Source organism: Alternaria novae-zelandiae, assembly GCF_023758075.1.
Source record: "Alternaria novae-zelandiae strain BMP 2774 chromosome Unknown scaffold_3, whole genome shotgun sequence".
Lineage (NCBI taxonomy): Eukaryota > Fungi > Ascomycota > Dothideomycetes > Pleosporales > Pleosporaceae > Alternaria > Alternaria novae-zelandiae.
Window position 1 is genome coordinate 468482 of NW_026056963.1, and position 17416 is coordinate 485897.

The 17416-nt window shown below is 51.9% G+C and overlaps 3 protein-coding genes across 3 annotated transcripts; 2 read left to right on the top strand and 1 right to left on the bottom strand.

Moving 5' to 3' along the window:
- Nucleotides 1-2311: 2311 nt before the first annotated feature.
- J4E88_002136 (uncharacterized protein) lies at nucleotides 2312-7415 on the bottom strand (the record flags this gene model as incomplete). The annotated part of the gene is made up of 3 exons (XM_049395802.1): nucleotides 2312-5332; nucleotides 5830-7316; nucleotides 7364-7415. 3 exons carry the CDS (start codon nucleotides 7413-7415, stop codon nucleotides 2312-2314), a joined length of 4560 nt encoding a protein of 1519 aa, XP_049258206.1.
- Nucleotides 7416-8027: 612 nt separating this feature from the next.
- Nucleotides 8028-11643, top strand: J4E88_002137 (uncharacterized protein; the record flags this gene model as incomplete). The annotated part of the gene is made up of 2 exons (XM_049395803.1): nucleotides 8028-8471; nucleotides 8521-11643. The coding sequence occupies 2 exons, from the start codon at nucleotides 8028-8030 to the stop codon at nucleotides 11641-11643; spliced, it is 3567 nt and encodes a 1188-aa protein (XP_049258207.1).
- Nucleotides 11644-14843: 3200 nt separating this feature from the next.
- Nucleotides 14844-15967, top strand: J4E88_002138 (uncharacterized protein; the record flags this gene model as incomplete). The annotated part of the gene is made up of 4 exons (XM_049395804.1): nucleotides 14844-14958; nucleotides 15024-15061; nucleotides 15118-15586; nucleotides 15645-15967. 4 exons carry the CDS (start codon nucleotides 14844-14846, stop codon nucleotides 15965-15967), a joined length of 945 nt encoding a protein of 314 aa, XP_049258208.1.
- Between the last annotated feature and the right edge of the window lie 1449 nt (nucleotides 15968-17416).

A 17416-nucleotide genomic window follows, 5' to 3' on the forward strand; every position in this document is an offset into this window, starting at 1 on the left:
AGCGATTGCCTACTTACCCTTTGATATCATGTATGTCAGGGATAAGTTCCCCGACCTCAACGAGACCGTTACTACTCGTTTAGCGAAGATGATATCGAGAAGAAGGCAACTGATAAAGTACCGCAAAGATCACACTGCTTCCTTGAAAGAGAAAGAGGTGACAGTGATTGACACCTCTCAATCTGAGCATGGTCATCTATCCAGACCTACTGAAGGAGATATAGCTAGCGAGTCGGCACCCAGCTCCAAGGGCCCAAGCCAACGTACAGAACTTACAAAAGCTACAACACTGAAGATTAACCCTCCGATGGCATCAATGTCTCCAGCGATCGGAATGTACACACCTTCGGTATCCGACTTTGCGTCCTCCACTGCATCCGAGCAAACCGCAGATGCGATAATAATCAAGCTTCCGAGTCGGCCTAGAGCAAGGGAAGGTCGGCCGTTGGAGAGATTCATATGTCCTTATTGCTCCACTGCTCAGGTCATCACTTCAGAGCGTAGATGGAAGTAAGTAAACTCAGGCACCTACCGTCGATTACTTGGCTTACATGTGCGCCCAAGAAAGCATGTCCTGTCCGATCTCCAACCCTACAGCTGTACTTATCCAGATTGCCAACTGCACGAATACTTCTTTGATAATATTGATGACTGGTTCCATCACGAATCCCGGACCCATCGCATGGAATGGTTTTGCAACACAGAGTCTCATCAGTCTTTTGTCGAGAGGGAAGACTTCCTGGATCATATGTGCACAGTTCATTTCGAGCCTCTCGAGGAGACAAAGCTTATGAGCTTGCATCGCGGATTACAGCGCCCGTCCAATGCTTCTTCGGGGACTTGCACGCTATGTGGTCGGCATGCAAACAAACTGAAGTCTCATCTCGCACGACACCTTGAGCAACTCGCATTATTTGCGATACCTCAAACGGACTATATGGCTGCTTTAGAAGAGAATGATACGTCGTCCAACGCTGCACGACAAGGTGTACCGGCACGGTCCAGCTTAGGCTCGACAAGGATAGCTTCAGACCCTTCGGGTTATGAGTCAGACTCGAAAGGCTCAGATGATAGCCTTGGTAATCTTAGTCATACAATGCGTTCTTCGAGGGCCGCAGTGGATGACCAACATATCGGAGAAAACGAGGGAACGGATTTCTTTTCGAGCGAAGATGACCTGGAGGAAGTAGATACTTCATGGGATCAGATCACCTCAAAATTCAAGGATGCCAGGGTCGGGGTGTACAACCAGCAGGAAGCGGCCGAGTACCAGCCAGTGATCCCGAGTATATTCACCGACGGAGAAGTCATGGATGTAATACCGAGCAGTCCGCAATTCTCATTCGTTTCATCGATTGAACTGCAGGCAAGGCCACGGTCACGGTCACGATCACGATCACGATCACGATCACGATCACGGTCACGGTCACCACCCTTGGAACGGTCACGATCACTGTCACGGTCACGAACACGAACACGGCCACGGTCACCACCCTTGGAACGGCAAGATACTTTTAGCGAAGTCCATCCATCTTTGGGTAGGAATGACATGTGGCCTGACCCTGACGTTCCGAACGTAGAACCTCGCACACCAACGAGGTTTCATCCTCGTCCTACTCCGCCTCTTCAGGGGCGCGCTCGCCGTATAACGTCGAGTCTCTTCGCACCCTTCCGTAGCCAAAAGGAGGATCAACATAGTACTACCCATTCTCCAACAGAATCGATTATCGCACGTACAGAGCCTGAAGCTTCTGTTCCGCTCAGCCAGCAGCTAGGCATACATTCAGCTAGGAGCGCTAAAAAGGGCGCCACCGCTGAAGAGAAGCAAACATTGCGACAGAGGTTCTCCAAAGCGATTGGAATTGGAAATAAACCTCCTGAAATCTACCCTGCTGTTGCATACCGTTATGAATCGAGCTCAGAAAGTGTTGCACCAAGGGAGGAGAGAAGAAGAAGAGTCGGAGTTGCAACACCAAGACCGCCTGACAATACACGCAACGGGTCCCCTGCTGGTGAGACATCTTTTGAGTTAGAGGGACCACCGGTGGAGTTAGAGTAAAGACATAGTAAAGAGAGATTCATTATGCTTCGAAAGTATGGACGTCGTCCTGTCGTCCCTCTTCCTATAATCCTGAGCGATACCATTATTTGTGTGAATGCAAGATATAAGCTAAGCAGGAGGGGCGTGTGACTTGACGTGCTTGATACATCTCATGCAAGACGGGTGTCTGTATACTTCTAGATATGTGAAAGTCGATGTATTGAGAATTCTACAGTAGTATACAAAGCAGCTCCTCAGCTACATCCAAATCTACACCCCACCCTGCTGCGAAACAACACCCTTACACCTCCCACAAATCTCCTCCTTCTCCTCTTTAACAAAGCGCCAACACCTCGGACACTTCTGCCCACTAGGCGGATGTACTAGCACCTTCGCTTTGCCCAACACCCCCGTGACGCTCGAAAGCGTTTCCTCCTCCCACCACTGCGACCGCTGCTTCATCGTATCCGCATCCTCCGCCGTGAACACGTTGTCCGCAAAAAACGACCCTGTCGGTGTCCAAAATCTGAGATCGCTGATAACAAAGAGGCCAGCGAGTTGGCTTTCGAGTTGCGCTAGATCGAGAAATGTAGGCTGCATGCAAGCAGAGAGTTCCAGGTAGAAGTTCTCGGGGTTGGTCGACTCTGGTAGGTAAACCGTCGCTGCGCTCTCGAGACTTGAACCAATCTTCTTTTCAGCACGGAGACGCTCTTGCGCGATCTTGATGGCTGCGCCTAGTGTACTAGTTGTCTCGCTCATAGCCTCTAGACTAGCAGATTCAGACGCCGCGAGCGCGGGAAGAGGCGACCAAACCGCGCGTGCAGGATGAGCACTCTTCTCCTTGAGCTCAGCAGGAACATGATCCCAGACTTCCTCAACGAGCAGCGGACAGACTGGAGCAAGCATCTGCAATAGCTCATAGAAAATGAGACCCAAAACGCGCTGAAGTGTCTCGCAGTCCTTTGTGTCGCCAGTGTACACACGATCTTTGAGCGTTTCGAAGTAGAAAGCGCTCAAGTCCATGGAGATGTATTTATTGATCGCGTTGACGCCTTTGAAGAACTCGTATTTGCCAAAGTGGTTGTGTACTTCAGCGCTGACCTGCACCAGTCGGTGGACAGCGAGTCGGTCAGTGAGTTCGCTGAACTCGGCGATGGTGGGTGTAAGTTCGTTGAAAGAGGTGAAGGGTGGTGGGCACGATGGAAGCGAGAAGATGCCTAGCAGCCATTTGAAGGTGACGCGGTACTTATGGAGAGCTTGGTTTACAGACATTAGGACGGGCTGCCCGATTGTGACGTCGCGTGTGTAGTCGCTGCTCGCGGCCCAGAGGCGGAGAGCATCGGCGCCCATGGCATCGTATGTTGGCGTGTGCTTAGTTGCTGGGTCTTGCTTGACGCCTTTCTGCTTCTTTCGTTTGACGGGTGGGAGAAGTTCGCCCGACATAATTTGAGATGGTGAGATAACGTTGCCGAGAGATTTGCTCATCTTGCGGCCGTCGGAGTCGAGCGTAAAGCCATGGGTGATCAGAGTCTTGTATGGTGCTTTGACGGTCTCTGTAGAGTAAGACTGGGTTGCGACGTGGGTAAGGAGTGATGACTGGAACCAGCCGCGGTGTTGGTCAGTGCCTTCAAGGTATACATCGGCAACAGGCTTGTCTTTTTGCTGCGGAAGAAGCTTCCAACTGGTACCACTATCGAACCAGACGTCCATGGTATCTCTACCGCGTACGTAGGTTCCGGTGAGATGCTTCGGCTTCCAAGCTGGATCGTCCTGCGCATCTGTCCACCAGGCATTGATACCACGTTCTTTGATCACCTCGATGATATGGTCGATGGTCTCAGAGTCCATGGTCGCTTTTAGTGTGTCGCCCTCGACCTTGTACAGAGCTGGAATAGGAACACCCCAAGCACGTTGCCGCGAGATACACCATTGGCTGCGTCCCTGGATGAAGCTCTCTAGACGACTTCTGCCGGTTTCAGGCATGAAGTTGACGTCGGCGATTGCTTTCATCGACGCGTCCTTAATCCCTTCTACGTTGGCGAACCATTGTTCCGTAGCGCGCGTGATGACAGGCTCCTTAGTTCTCCAGTCGATAGGATATTTATGGCGGTAGTTTTGCTTGCCTCGAAGCATGTCTAGTTTCTGGAGATAATTGCACACAGCATTGCTACCCGACTTCTTGACATCAGCAACAGGGAGACCTTCCAGAAGCTCGGGCTGTTCCGGAAACGCGTCCTTGGTGAGGGCGCCGGCATCGTCTATAGGGGCGAAAGCTGGAACGTCGAGCGCCATGCAGACGTTGTAGTCGTCCATACCATGTCCAGGAGCGAGATGGACTAGTCCAGTACCTGAGGAGTCGGTGACGAAGTCGGCATGGATTATCGGCTGTAGTCCATTTGCCTTCTGGAAGGGATTCTCGTACTGAACTTGACCGGCGAGATCTGCACCGCGCACGTCCGCAAGGACTACTTCGAGTTTCCGCTCAAGGATTATCTCGTACTCCGCTACTCGTGAAGCTGCGACCAAGATCAGCTCGCCATCCTTCTCAGCATCCTTGACTACGCAGTATTGCATGTCCTTGTGAACCGCGATTGCCTTGTTCGCGGGTAGAGTCCAGGGTGTGGTCGTCCAGATGGCTACGCTGACTTCACGGTCTACTTCCTTCAAAGCCCCGTTCTTCAAAGCCTCCGAAAGGTGTACTGGGTATCGCACAAAAGCAGCTAAGCTCTTATGCCCCTCATCATACTCTAACTCAGCTTCCGCGAGCGCTGTTCGCGAACTTGGGCTCCAGTAGACGGGCTTGAACTGCCTGTAAATCAAGCCCTTCTCAAATATGCTCTTGAACACTTCCAGCTGTCTGATCTCAAAGCCTCGCTCCATCGTCTGATACGCGTTGTCCCAGTCACCCATGACAGCCCATTCCTTGAAGCCGCGCTTCTGTTCTTCAATCGTTCGGGTCGCCAATTCGCGCGCGGCGTCCCGCACGCTTACAGGATCTGCTTGCGCCGCATCCTTCTTTTGCGCCTGAAGAGCCTTGATCTCAATGGGTAAACCATGACAGTCCCAGCCAGGTATATATGACACCTTCTTTCCCTGTCCGACCTGGTGTCTGCAGATGATGTCCTTGGTGATCTTATTCAACGCATGCCCAATGTGCAACGGCCCATTGGCGTATGGCGGTCCGTCATGCAAAGTAAAGGTCTCCTTTGGCGCGCTGCCTTCCGCCTCGCCATTCTGTTCATTCAACAGCTTCTCCAGGTGTCCATATCGTACAACGCGTTCGGGGCTCGCCTGCCACGAATACAGGTCATCGGTGCATCGTCGTAGGTAGGTAGGGTTCGTTGACGCTAATGGTCGCGGCGGAAAGCTAGATTTTGGCAGTCGGAGGGTGTTTGACCATGATGTGCGGAGGATGCGTGTTGGGGTTAGCATAATAGCATCATGGGCGGGCGAATCGGCGGGGAAGCGGTGTTGGAGTTCCAATATTTTTGGATCGACATTTGGGGTCGGTGATGGTTCGGCTGGTCCCGGTGATAACCCGGAGATAGTCTCGTGTACTGTGCCAAGTACTTAACACGGCTGTCGAAATGATAAGTTTGAGAAGCAGTACTATGTGATAAACAGTTGCTGCGTTTAATTCTAAACACTGAGTCACCATGGTACCTTCCACGGGTCCGGTCTCACTGATTTACTTGTAGAAGCCCACGCCATGGCCACAACGCGTCCCAGTTCCTTCAGGCACCACCAGCAGCAATCATGTCCTATCAATACACAGTCAACGAGCTCACAGCTCCGTTCTTCAGCACCTCAAACACCATGCCCGGAAATCCAAACAGCTCAACATTGCCAACATCCGCGGCACCCTCCATCAAGACACTGCCAGCATTCGCAAACTTGCTCTTCTTCCCGGAACTCTCTTCCCAGCCTCCGAGAAGCTCGCAGCTACTACCAGGGCTGTCACCCCAGCCTCTGTTCAAGGCCATGCCGCGTTGCTGTAATCTCTCTTGCTCTTCATTGTCGTAGTATGGCTTGAAGACTTCCTTTAGCCGACCTGAAATGTCTCCAAAGCCCATCTCCGAACTAAGGGGATCGCGGTACATGGCTGAGGGTACGTGCTCGAGCGTCCATCTGCTTCGTCTGTGCCGGTTAAATTGGTACGAGCCAGGCACGTTACCGTGGAATATGATTTTGATTGCAGTTAGGTGGTTTAGCGGTTGCGCGCTGAGCTCTCCTTGCGCATGCAGTTCCGACTCGTGTCTCTCCGCAGTAGGAGAAGGTGGGGAGATCTGCGTAGGTTGCGAGATGAGAATGTCAAAGCCATGGTGATAGTAGTTGTAGAAGTGCTCAGCCGCTGCGACTTCTCGCTCCTGAGCTTCTAGTGCGGCCTCGTCATCATCTTCCCAAGCATCTTCGTCGTCGCTTCTGACCACTGAGCCGTGGTCTGAGTCATCGTCTGGAGTGAGCCCACCAGGCGAGAGATCTGACGCGTCACTCGTCCTCCGGTCTTTATGTATTGATAGGCGATGATCGTTTTTGCGGTAGATGGAGTCTGGGGCACCAAGCTCCATGATCAAATCCTGTGGCGTTGTCTCGCTGAGGATGATCCAGAATGGAGGACTGGAGCGCCTGACGAGCTCTATTCTACCCTCTCCATGTACCTTGACCGTCTCGATCTCGTCTGGGCCACCATCTTTTGCTTTGCCTAGGGCCAAGGACCTCGGATTCGGCGGTATTGCTGTGAACAACGTTCCACGGGCTTTTTGCCATGACTCGCCGTTGAAGACCGCCATGGATGTTGCAGACCCAGTAGCTGACGAGGACAGAAGCGAGATGAAGTCCTTCTTTGGAGAGTAGGCGGAGTGTTGAACTGGGAAGTTGAACGCTATCCCTGGATACGATAGGTTGTATGTGCCGCTCGCATTTGGATCTTCGGATTTCGGGGGTATGTACTCTCCGCCATAGGTCGGTCCCAGCAGCTTGTCGTAGACATGTCGAAACCTTGGGCCTGATACGCCGCCCGAGAAGCCTCCTTCACCGGGCTTATATACGTCGATGTCCTTGTATACCAACTTGGCCTTTGCGAAATCGAGCACTTCGATGAGGCGCAGGCGCTGGTCGGGGCCGTCGAACTGTAGCCGCAGACCGTTGTCAGGGAGGACGACTTGAACGGGTGATGATATAGGTCGTAGTTCGTCGTGGTAGAGTTGGAAGCGTGGGAAAGCCTTGACTTCGGCTTTGATCGTCGTCAGTACCTCGTGTAAGGAGCAACCGAGGGCTGTGTCTCAGTCAGCTTGGTAACCGGGAGGGATGGTCGCAACAGACTCATGAAGCCTACACTGCGCCCAGGCTGTAGTTGCATGATGCCGTCTTCCATGATGAATATATGGTAAGCGTATGAGTGGAGTAAGTTATCGCGGTGTGTTTGTCAATCGATGTGCTGCCTAGTTCGTAGAGAGCAGGGAGCTCATAGGCGCGTGCTGTGTCCACGAGGACAAGGCGCCGGGTCTATCCGTGCAGCCCCCAACACAAGAATAAAGATCAACGAGGCCGAAGTGAAGCGATACGATAATCGATGTTGTGACAACGTTCTAATCAATGAAGTACAGACCGCAGCACGATCGCGGTGAATGAGGGGTGGCGGGGCAGACGCGCAGGCAGGTAGTTGGGTTGACTAGAAGCTCCAACGTTTTGCACAGGATGAAGCTAATGATACATCATTTGAATGTATTGCATCGACGCAGTGGTCAAGGCATGAAGACCTAATGTATGCGGAGATATGGATGGAGATGTGCATGCATGCTGCATTGACATTGACGTAGCGCGCCGTGTTCGCGAAGGCTGATAGCGTGTGGTCTGTGCCCCTGAGCTAAGCAGGATCCCTGCATGAACGTGTTTACTGACTGTTTACTTTGGTGCAGGTTCCGCAACACCAGACGCATGTCACCCTAACCCGCATATCCGCCTTCACCACTCCCCGAACGTCGCCATGTCTGGACTCCCGCGGCCAGGACCGCCGGTCAAGCGGAATACGACGAGCATGCGACCTCCCACGACGCGCCCGCCCCATCTGGCGCGTGGCCGTTCAGCGACACCCGCCATGGACGGCCGCTCATCGAGAGCCGAATCAGTAGCTTCGTCGGCGCGAGCTCCACGATCATCGCCCTTGAAGCGCAAGATAGACTTCGAAAGCGAGGGAGGAGAAGAGACAAACATCAACGTGGTCGTCCGGTGTAGAGGGCGCAATGACCGCGAAGTGCGCGAGAACAGCGGCGTCGTCGTGTCGACCAACGGAATCAGGGGCACAGCTGTAGACCTGTCCATGGGCCCGAGTGCGCTGAGCAACAAGACATATCAGTTCGACAAGGTCTTTTCTCCCGCAGCCGACCAGGCCATGATGTACGACGAGGTTGTGGCGCCTATTTTGGATGAAGTGAGTTGGAACGGAAGAGAACTGTCTTCCTCTGCTAACAATCATCTAGGTCGTTGACGGCTTCAACTGCACAATCTTCGCATACGGTCAGACCGGCACAGGAAAGACGTACACCATGACTGGTGACATCTCCAACGTCCTCCCTCTGCCAGACGCCGCCGGTATCATACCACGCGTCTTGTACGCGCTCTTCCAACGCCTCGAGACTGACGAGATCGAGAACTCGGTCAAATGCTCTTTCATCGAACTTTACAACGAAGAACTCCGCGATTTGCTTTCACCAGACGACGCGACGAAACTGAAGATCTACGACGATAACAGCAAGAAGGGCTCCACCACCACTATGGTCCAGGGTATGGAGGAGTGTCATCTCAAGACTGCTGCCGAGGGTATCACAATGCTGCGCAACGGCAGCCACAAGCGACAAGTAGCTGCGACCAAGTGCAACGACCTCAGTTCGCGAAGTCATACCGTCTTCACCATTACCGTCTACATTAAGCGAACAACAGAAGATGGCCAGGAATACCTCAGCGCCGGAAAGCTCAACCTCGTCGATCTTGCGGGTAGTGAGAACATCCAGCGCAGTGGTGCTGAAAACAAGCGTGCAGCAGAGGCTGGTCTCATCAACAAGAGTTTGCTAACACTGGGTCGCGTTATCAACGCACTCGTCGAACGCAGCTCACATATTCCGTACCGAGAGTCAAAACTCACCCGCCTGCTGCAAGACTCGTTGGGCGGTCGAACAAAGACGTGCATCATTGCAACCTTGTCGCCAGCGAAGAGCAACCTCGAAGAGACGATATCCACCCTCGACTACGCATTCCGCGCGAAGAACATCCGCAACAAGCCGCAAATGAACCAAGCCATCAACAAGAAGACCCTGCTCAAGGAGTACACAGCCGAAATCGAGAAGCTAAAGAGCGAATTAATAGCGACCCGGCAGCGCAACGGTGTCTATCTTACACAGGAGAATTACGAGGAGATCACAACAGTCAGCGAATCGAGACGAATCCTTAGCGAGGAACAACGCGACCGCCTTGAGACCATGGAGGTCAACCTGCGCAACAAAGTGGAGGATCTGTTCAAACTCACGACAAATTTCCAGACCTTGAAGAAAGACAACGAACAAACTCAGCTAGCTTTGGAAGGCACCAAGGGCATCCTAGAAAAGACTGAGATTGTTTTGGAGCACACGCGCCAAAACCTTACCGAAGAGGCGGAACTGCGAAAGGCGCATCAGAAGACTGAGCAAGAGCTCGCAGAGGTCGGGAAAGAGATGATTTCAACACTCGGCAAGACCACATCAGCTATCGACGGTTTACGGTCGAAGATTCGACGGAAATCAGAACTCCAATCGCAGAACCGACGGAATTGGAATTCCTCCCAAACCCAGGTTGTCGACACTACCCGTATGGTTGAGGACCGGATAGAGGAGCTTCAGCAACAGCAAGAACAGCTGATGAACGCGATATCAGAACGTATGCAGGCTTTTGTCAGAGATGAACTTGAGCAGCTTGGCGCCTCGCAGTCTTTCTTGCAGGAAAAGATGGAGGCATACCAGACTTCCGAACAAGAAGTCAACGGACAGACAGCCCAAGCGCGCGACCACATGAATGAAGTCCTGGAGGAGATCAGGACTCTTCGAGAGGACGTCAAGACGAAGATTGGCGCAGGCCTCGATGAGCTCTCAGCAGCGGCGGAGACAATCTCTGCAAACATCATCACAGAACTCGACGCCTTCCACACGCAAGTCCACGCGTCGTATGCGGGGCTAGGCCGCGACTTCAAGACCACTTTTGACGATCTTGTCAAGGATCTGAACGACCAGCAAATCGAGAACGAGCGACTACACCAACAGGTCGTGGAGGCCAACGCGGCCTTGGTCGAGGCGAACAAGACATCTCAGGGCCAACTCGAGAAGGTCGTGAACGAGGAGAAACAGAAGTCGGCCGAAGACCGCCAACAACTGCTCTCACAGCTTACCGCCATCATTCACGCAAACGCCGACGCGCAAGAGAAGAGGTTAGACGAGAAGCTCTCGGCTGTACGAGAGGAGATGAATGCCGCCAACGCTGCGTTCGAGACGAAGCAAGATGCTTATGCTGATGGCGTTATTGCATGGTCAGATAAGTCTAGAGACATTCTGGCGGGTGTATCCAAGTCAAGAGATGCCGTCAAGACCAAGATCAAGTCAGACTTTGCAGCCGCGACCCAGCATTCCACTTCGATCAAGGACACGACTACATCCGTCCACGAGAGCACTGTCAAGACTGTTGAGGCTCAGATGGCACACCTGGACACTCAGCTTCAATCCTTGGATGATATCGTAGCCCGCATACGCGAACAGAACAACACCCACCACACCGCCCATACAGCATCGCTGGCTGCTTTGTCGTCAACAGTGGCAGCCTCATACTCTAGCATCGGTGATCATCTATCCACTTCGTTCGATCGCGTTCAGTCTCTCGAATCGGACATGTCAGCACAAGCAAACACACTGAAGGACACTTTACCAGCACTTGCTGCAGATGCGGACATTCGTGCACCACTGCACGAGCTTCGTGAGGTCGTCGGGTCCCAGAACCTGATCGAATACAACCCCACTGGCGAAACACCCCAGCGCGTCTCCTACACCATCCCCTCCACCCTCCCACGCACCGAAGCGCACGAGAACATCCTCTCCCGTCTTCGCGACCGCCCCGCACCCGTCGACACCACAACGCGCAGCCCTTCAAAACAACCCATCTTCGACGACGCCACAGGAACGCTCAACCTCTCCTCTCCAACCGACATATTCGCCGACACGAGCAAGAAGCCCATTTTCTCGCACTCCATCAGTGCGCACGCCCACACCATCTCGCACCTCCCCACAGGCAACCCTTCCTCCCTGCGGGAGCTAGATGTTAACGTGGTGGCGCAGGAAGCTCATACCCAGCCACTTCCCCATCTCGCATCCCAGTCTTCTTGCGATTCGCTGAACGGCGGCCCTCCGAATAAGAAGGCGCGAACCAATGGCGATGATACAAGTAAGCTTCCGATGAAGAAGATGACGAGGAAGACGGTTGGCGTTGCTGGCGACCGTGGTGATAGGGAGAATATTACGAATTTCGGTAATAGCGTTGGTCCGGGTCTTGCGGCTGGGCGGAAGTTGAGAAGTCATGGGAGTGGGTAGTTTGGTAGGATTGTGGTGGTGTATAGTTTTGGCGTTTTACCCCCGAGTTGGACCTTTTTTGCATAGTCACGGCGTTTGATGTGGGCAGTGGCAGCGGTATATCTGTCTTGTCTACTTGTTCTTCTTCTGCTGGCGTTTGGACACTGGATTCAAAAGGCTGGGCATACATAGGCGTAATGACATTCCGAACTTCTTACCTTTATCATGATTTCTGGTCACTCTGCAACACGTTTCCGGAATCTTTGGATCCGCGCTGGTGAAAGCAGTCCGGCCCTACTTGTGGCACAGTCACAATGCCGTATGCTCACTTTCTGCCTTAATCACTTCTTTTGCGCTTGAGGTTGAGTTTTTCAATGTCTAGCTATACAAATTCTCCTGTCAACATCTAGATACCTTACAAGGCCAGCCAGACAGCTAGAGATACACTCGCGAAAGCTCCCATTATCGCCCGAGAAGACGAGAATCCATGCACAGCCGCGCCCAATTCCGAATGCAACCAGCACTTGCGGTCTGACCTCTGGTCGACTGAGGCAAGATTGAAACTATTGAGGGGGTAAGGTGTATTGCCACAATCACCCTCATCAGCACTCCAACAGCTGTACCCAAACCAGTTCAGCAAGTTTTGGTCATCGTTAGGATCGAGTTCAGAGCAGTCTTCCCCTCCGTAGACGGTAGCCATCATATTTGCGAGATGGCCCTCCTTCCATATGTCGTCATAAGCCTGCACTACGTGGTGGCGGTATAGGACCCGAGAGTAATTTGCTGATCTGTCGTACTTGTCCGCGTTGAGAAGCGTCCAGTATATACCCGCTTGTTCGTTACCAAACCTGCCAGAACCGAGATTCCATGTCTGGTTCACAAAGCCTTGCGTTGCGTTTCCTCCAAAGAGGTCTTCAAGACTGAAACAGTGCGGGACGATGGGAATGCTACTCGTAGTGAAGGTCAAGGCGTCGCGGGAGTCGTAGTAGTTACACGTGTCGTCGTGGCCATCCTTGAAGAAGCGAAGCGTCAGGTTCTGACTATCGAACGGTTAGTTGACTTGTGCCGATACATGGAAAGGACACGAACTTGTATGGGCTTAGTTCTTCCCCATCTGCGTTCTGGGATCTTTGCGCATGTGCGTAGAATGGAGAAGAGAGCAAGGCTAGAAAGGCCGATCTGTTGATGACTTGGAAGAGCTGCATTGGAAATGCTGAAGCAGAAGGTTTAGGGAGACCCTCGAAAGCAGTAAGAATTCTCAAATCCGTACGAGCTTTTGAAAGAGCTCGATTCCAGTAGATGCGAGCGTGTGGGGCGGCCAGTGTGGTTGTACTCCATCTCCAGACGGCCCTGCGTAATAAGGCCATCCGCTTCTCGCCAAGAGTAAGGCATACTCATGGGACATTTCGTCATGTGTCACATGGCGGCTTGTTCCATGTGAGGGATTCGCTGTTCGGGCCAACTCCACCGGCTATTCGGACTGAACGGAACGTTGTTCGTCCCCTCGATCGCAACTCGTAGGATGATCAGCTCTCATCACACCGTCGTCATTTCCTTCCCTTGGGCTGATGAATGGTTTGTGTCCGCTTTATCCGTATTGCTGGTTCATAACAGCACACATAACTTTGCCTAGCACTGCGACGTTGCGGCGGGGTTGGGTGGCACGGTTGGTCGCCTAACCATTGTATGTATTTGGTGTTTGTGTTTGCCAAGACCCCAGACGGGGCGTTCCGGGGCGCCTTAGGTACCCCATGTACCCCACGTGCCCCAAGGCGGCAGCTAGGAGTAACTGCCATCATGCAACAATACTTTGATCCAACGTCCTCGCTCTACCTTGTCTACAGACCCACTAATCTTCTCCTCCAGGGCGTATCCTGCGGATACACAACATCAACTTTGCGCGGTTCCATTTGTCAAAACGTGTCGGGCGTTAAACGGATTGCCGATTGAGCCTCACGATGTTGCGGCTAAACAAGAGATGGGACATCACACGGTGAACAGTGCAGAGATGAACTCTTTACGTAGCACGATGACAGCGACACAGTTGAAGGACACGTAGCTATGCAGGACTAAGGAAGGAGCCATTCATTGAAGGTTCTATGTGCAAGTACCTGGGTAATTTTTGCCGGAATGGACCTTCCACAAGCTTGCTTGTATAAGATTTCGGTGTAGGCTTCACTCCCTCGAAAAGCAGTTGTACACGCTACCTCCAGTCCAGAGTGGGGTTCCCTCGCAATACCCCTTGCAGATCTGACCGACCCTGTCCCCGGACTGTTCAGTCATGTAGCAGTCGTCCTCGCATTGTGCCCCTAAGACGCATCGGGTCAACTCGTGTTGCTTGAACAATCAAAGGCTACGTTGTTGTCACTTACCGGTCTGGTATGGTCCTCCATTGGTGTCACTAGTGTCGCCGTCCTCGCAGGAGGGGATGTCGTTCTGTCGTTTGGTCGAAAGCGCAAGAGCGCTCGTAAGAAGAACACTGATCAAAGCAATGGAGAGCTTCATGGTGCCTTCTTGTGGTCGGAGGTGGTTGGACTTGTTCTGGAAAGACGAAGTGGAATTGATGAGATGGGTGTTGCTGTATGTTGTGTTGTCAGGCGAGGCGGGTTATAACCATCACCGCGGACTTGGCAATGCAACCTCAGCCACGACCCAGCTCCTTTCCATCGGAGCTTCCGGACTCATCGCAGGGCGTTTCTATGTCACCATGTCGTAATGACCAACTTAGGCCCAACTCTCTAACGGTTTAGCAGCCGTCACGAGGCCGAATAGCCGCATAAACGACATCCTCCAAGTCATCTTTCAGGCAGGTCAAGACCTCTGTATTCACCAGAGTCTTAGAAGGATCAAATATACAGCGGGTCTGTAGCGAGTTAGACATCATCAACTTTGTCGATAGTCAGTTCAACACTCGCCAATGCTGGTCTTGGGCGTAAGCCGGAACTTCCCTCGATGTGGGTAAAGTATTGCCAACATTTTGGGGGCTGAACAAACGCTGCTCACGGTGTCATGATTTGCTACTTCGTTCAAGGCATGATACGATGGCATGCCGATTTTCCGGGCTGATGTGGTATCGCTCCACGTCTCATAGCTGACAGCCTTGGAAGTAATAATCTTGCGAGACTATGTAGATATAAAGACGTACTCGTTGGAGCTCAACTGCCATCAAACACGCCGAACTCTCCATTCCTCGAGAACACATCTTTCCTGCCAATTCCAACATGTCACAACTCCTTACTGTCATCGGTCTTTTCAGCGATGCCCTGACTACGACTGGGTTCTTCCAAGGCCTCGTCCCAGAGAGCACAGCAGATGGTGCAACCATCAGGATCAAAGGTACATCATATCAGTGCACATTGCTTTCTCCAATATCACCGCTAATACATCCTTCACCCTTATAGCCGGTTTGCCCGATCTAGGCAACGACGGTGACAGTCTTGTGAGTAGCATACTATAGTATGGACCGTTTGGAAGCGCATGCTAATAAGATGATAGTCTGGATCCATCAACAAAGTCTATTCCTACTCCCAAGCGAACGGATACCAGGGCCAGGCTGACGGTTGTGACATTGGTAACGGTGGAATCTGCGACGTCATAATAGATGCGGGTGTTCCGGGCCAACGAGCTGTCTACGTCAGCGTCTCAAACAACAACGACGCAACCTGCATCGCTTGGATCATTGTACAGCAGCGTGATGGCACGTTCCCCGGTGCATGGACTGGCGACATTGGAGCAGCATGTGGCCAATCCTGGTATGAACAGATTGAGGTAGCGGGGAAACAACCTGACGGCAGCGACTACGTTCCCAGGTGCACCTGGCTGGATGCTGATCACACCAACGACATACCTAGTGCTGCTCTGAAGTTCGATGTCACGGCGTACGGCGAGAACGTGAACGAAACCGCGGATGCCAACGCAGGATGCGACTACACAATCTATGGGGAAGACAACGGGCCTCTCGCTGGTAAGCTATCACCATTATACTTGCCGTATTGGAATGCATATCTAAAGTTCAAACTCAGGTAAACCTGGTGCCAAGCGGAGCACCCCAGAGCGATCACAGTGGATGACCGAAGCACTTGTCGTCTCCCACATTGCAAGTCACTCGGCGAAGGGACTTTGCGACTCTGCCACGTCTTTGGGACCAGACTTTGTTGATATCCATGGCAACTTCTGCGACATGGGTTCCAAGACTCTCACCCCACTCTGCTCCTCGCAATACGTTGATGGATGCGTGGAGCTAGACGAGGACGAGAAGGCTGTGGTGAAGCGCATGAGCGTTGCGAAGCGTACTGCGAGCGTCAAGCACAAGTCTTACAAGAAGATCTCCAAATGGGGATTCTAGACGACATTTGCCTATACGATCTCGTAAGAGGAGGTTTGCGTACACCCGCAGAGTATATACTCAATTACGCTCATTACCAATGACATTTTGACTTTTACGATCGATCCCACCAGTGTCGCAAGTGACAAGGTTATGTTTTGCCGTCTCTGAGTTCCTGTTGCACGACTTGCATGAGTATGCGATAGGACTGATGGGGTTAACTGTCGCGCAGAAGACATGTGACTCTGAGTATTGCGATGTCCCTCATTTGATGAGGAGTACCTTTTGCGTATGTGGTAGTTATGTAATTTAGGAGTTATAAGTAGCTCGTCTTGCTCTGCGTTATCGCAGTACTATAGATAAGATAGAAGAGAACTAGAATATTAAATCGCACACTGTAGTAAGTTAATAGTTAAGAAATATATAATGCGCATCTTAGCGTCTTTATTGCTTTTACAACTTACACAACTATAGCTACTAATATCCTTTTTATTAACGTTGCAGGCGTTAAGTACAGCCTCTAAGGAACGCTTATACCTATTAATAACATCTTAGCTGCTTATACCCCTCTTAATTTACCTAGCGTTAATAAGGTAGCTAGCGTCTTGCAAGCTAACTTTCCTGCTCTACCTGTTAGCCTTATTATTGCCTTGCCTGTTATCTCTATTGTTGCTCTACCTGCTGCCTTACTTATTAGTTAAGATGCTGTCTATTAGTAAGAGAATAGTATATGCCTCTTCTAGGCGCGAGGTATATAGAGGTACTATTAACCTAGAATCTAGCTAACTATATAGGCGAGACTTGTGCAGCATAACTATAAGTAGACTCTAAGAGACAGGTAATAGATAATTTACTTTACTATTTTCTGTAAGCTAGCTTTACGCTAACACTATAGGAGACTAGGTACCTTAGAAGTACTCTATTTTAGCTTAATATGCAACAAATACGCGTTAATAATATTATTTGCGGCTATAGCTTAAAAGTATAGATAAGGGCTTTAGAGTAAAGGTTTAGAGATAGCAGTAGCTATTAAGCAATAGAATCTATGTTTAGGCAAATGTGGTCTTATGTGTGTCTTATGTAGGCCGAACGCGAAGAAACGACCTCAGAAGACATGTGGCTGTATCGTATCATGTGCTGCCGGGTCGCAGTTTCCAAGGTTGAGTCCTCTGGCGTGTGGTCATCCGAGTAGCCAAAGAAAAGGCCGCCACTCGTCATGAGCGTGAACTAGGATGCCGAAAGCCCTTCAAGCGGACGAATGCTCTCGGAAATTTCGATGTCGAGGCAAAAAAAGAAGGACTCCGGGAGCTAGGTATTTAAAGTTGTTCCCCTTCCGCCTGCCGCTGCTTCCGTGCAGGGACTTGTCGCGCTAGCCGCTCGCAGCGGTCACCTGGGGGGGGGGGGGGGGGGGGGGGGGGGGGGGGGGGGGGGGGGGGGGGGGGGGGGGGGGGGGGGGGGGGGGGGGGCGGG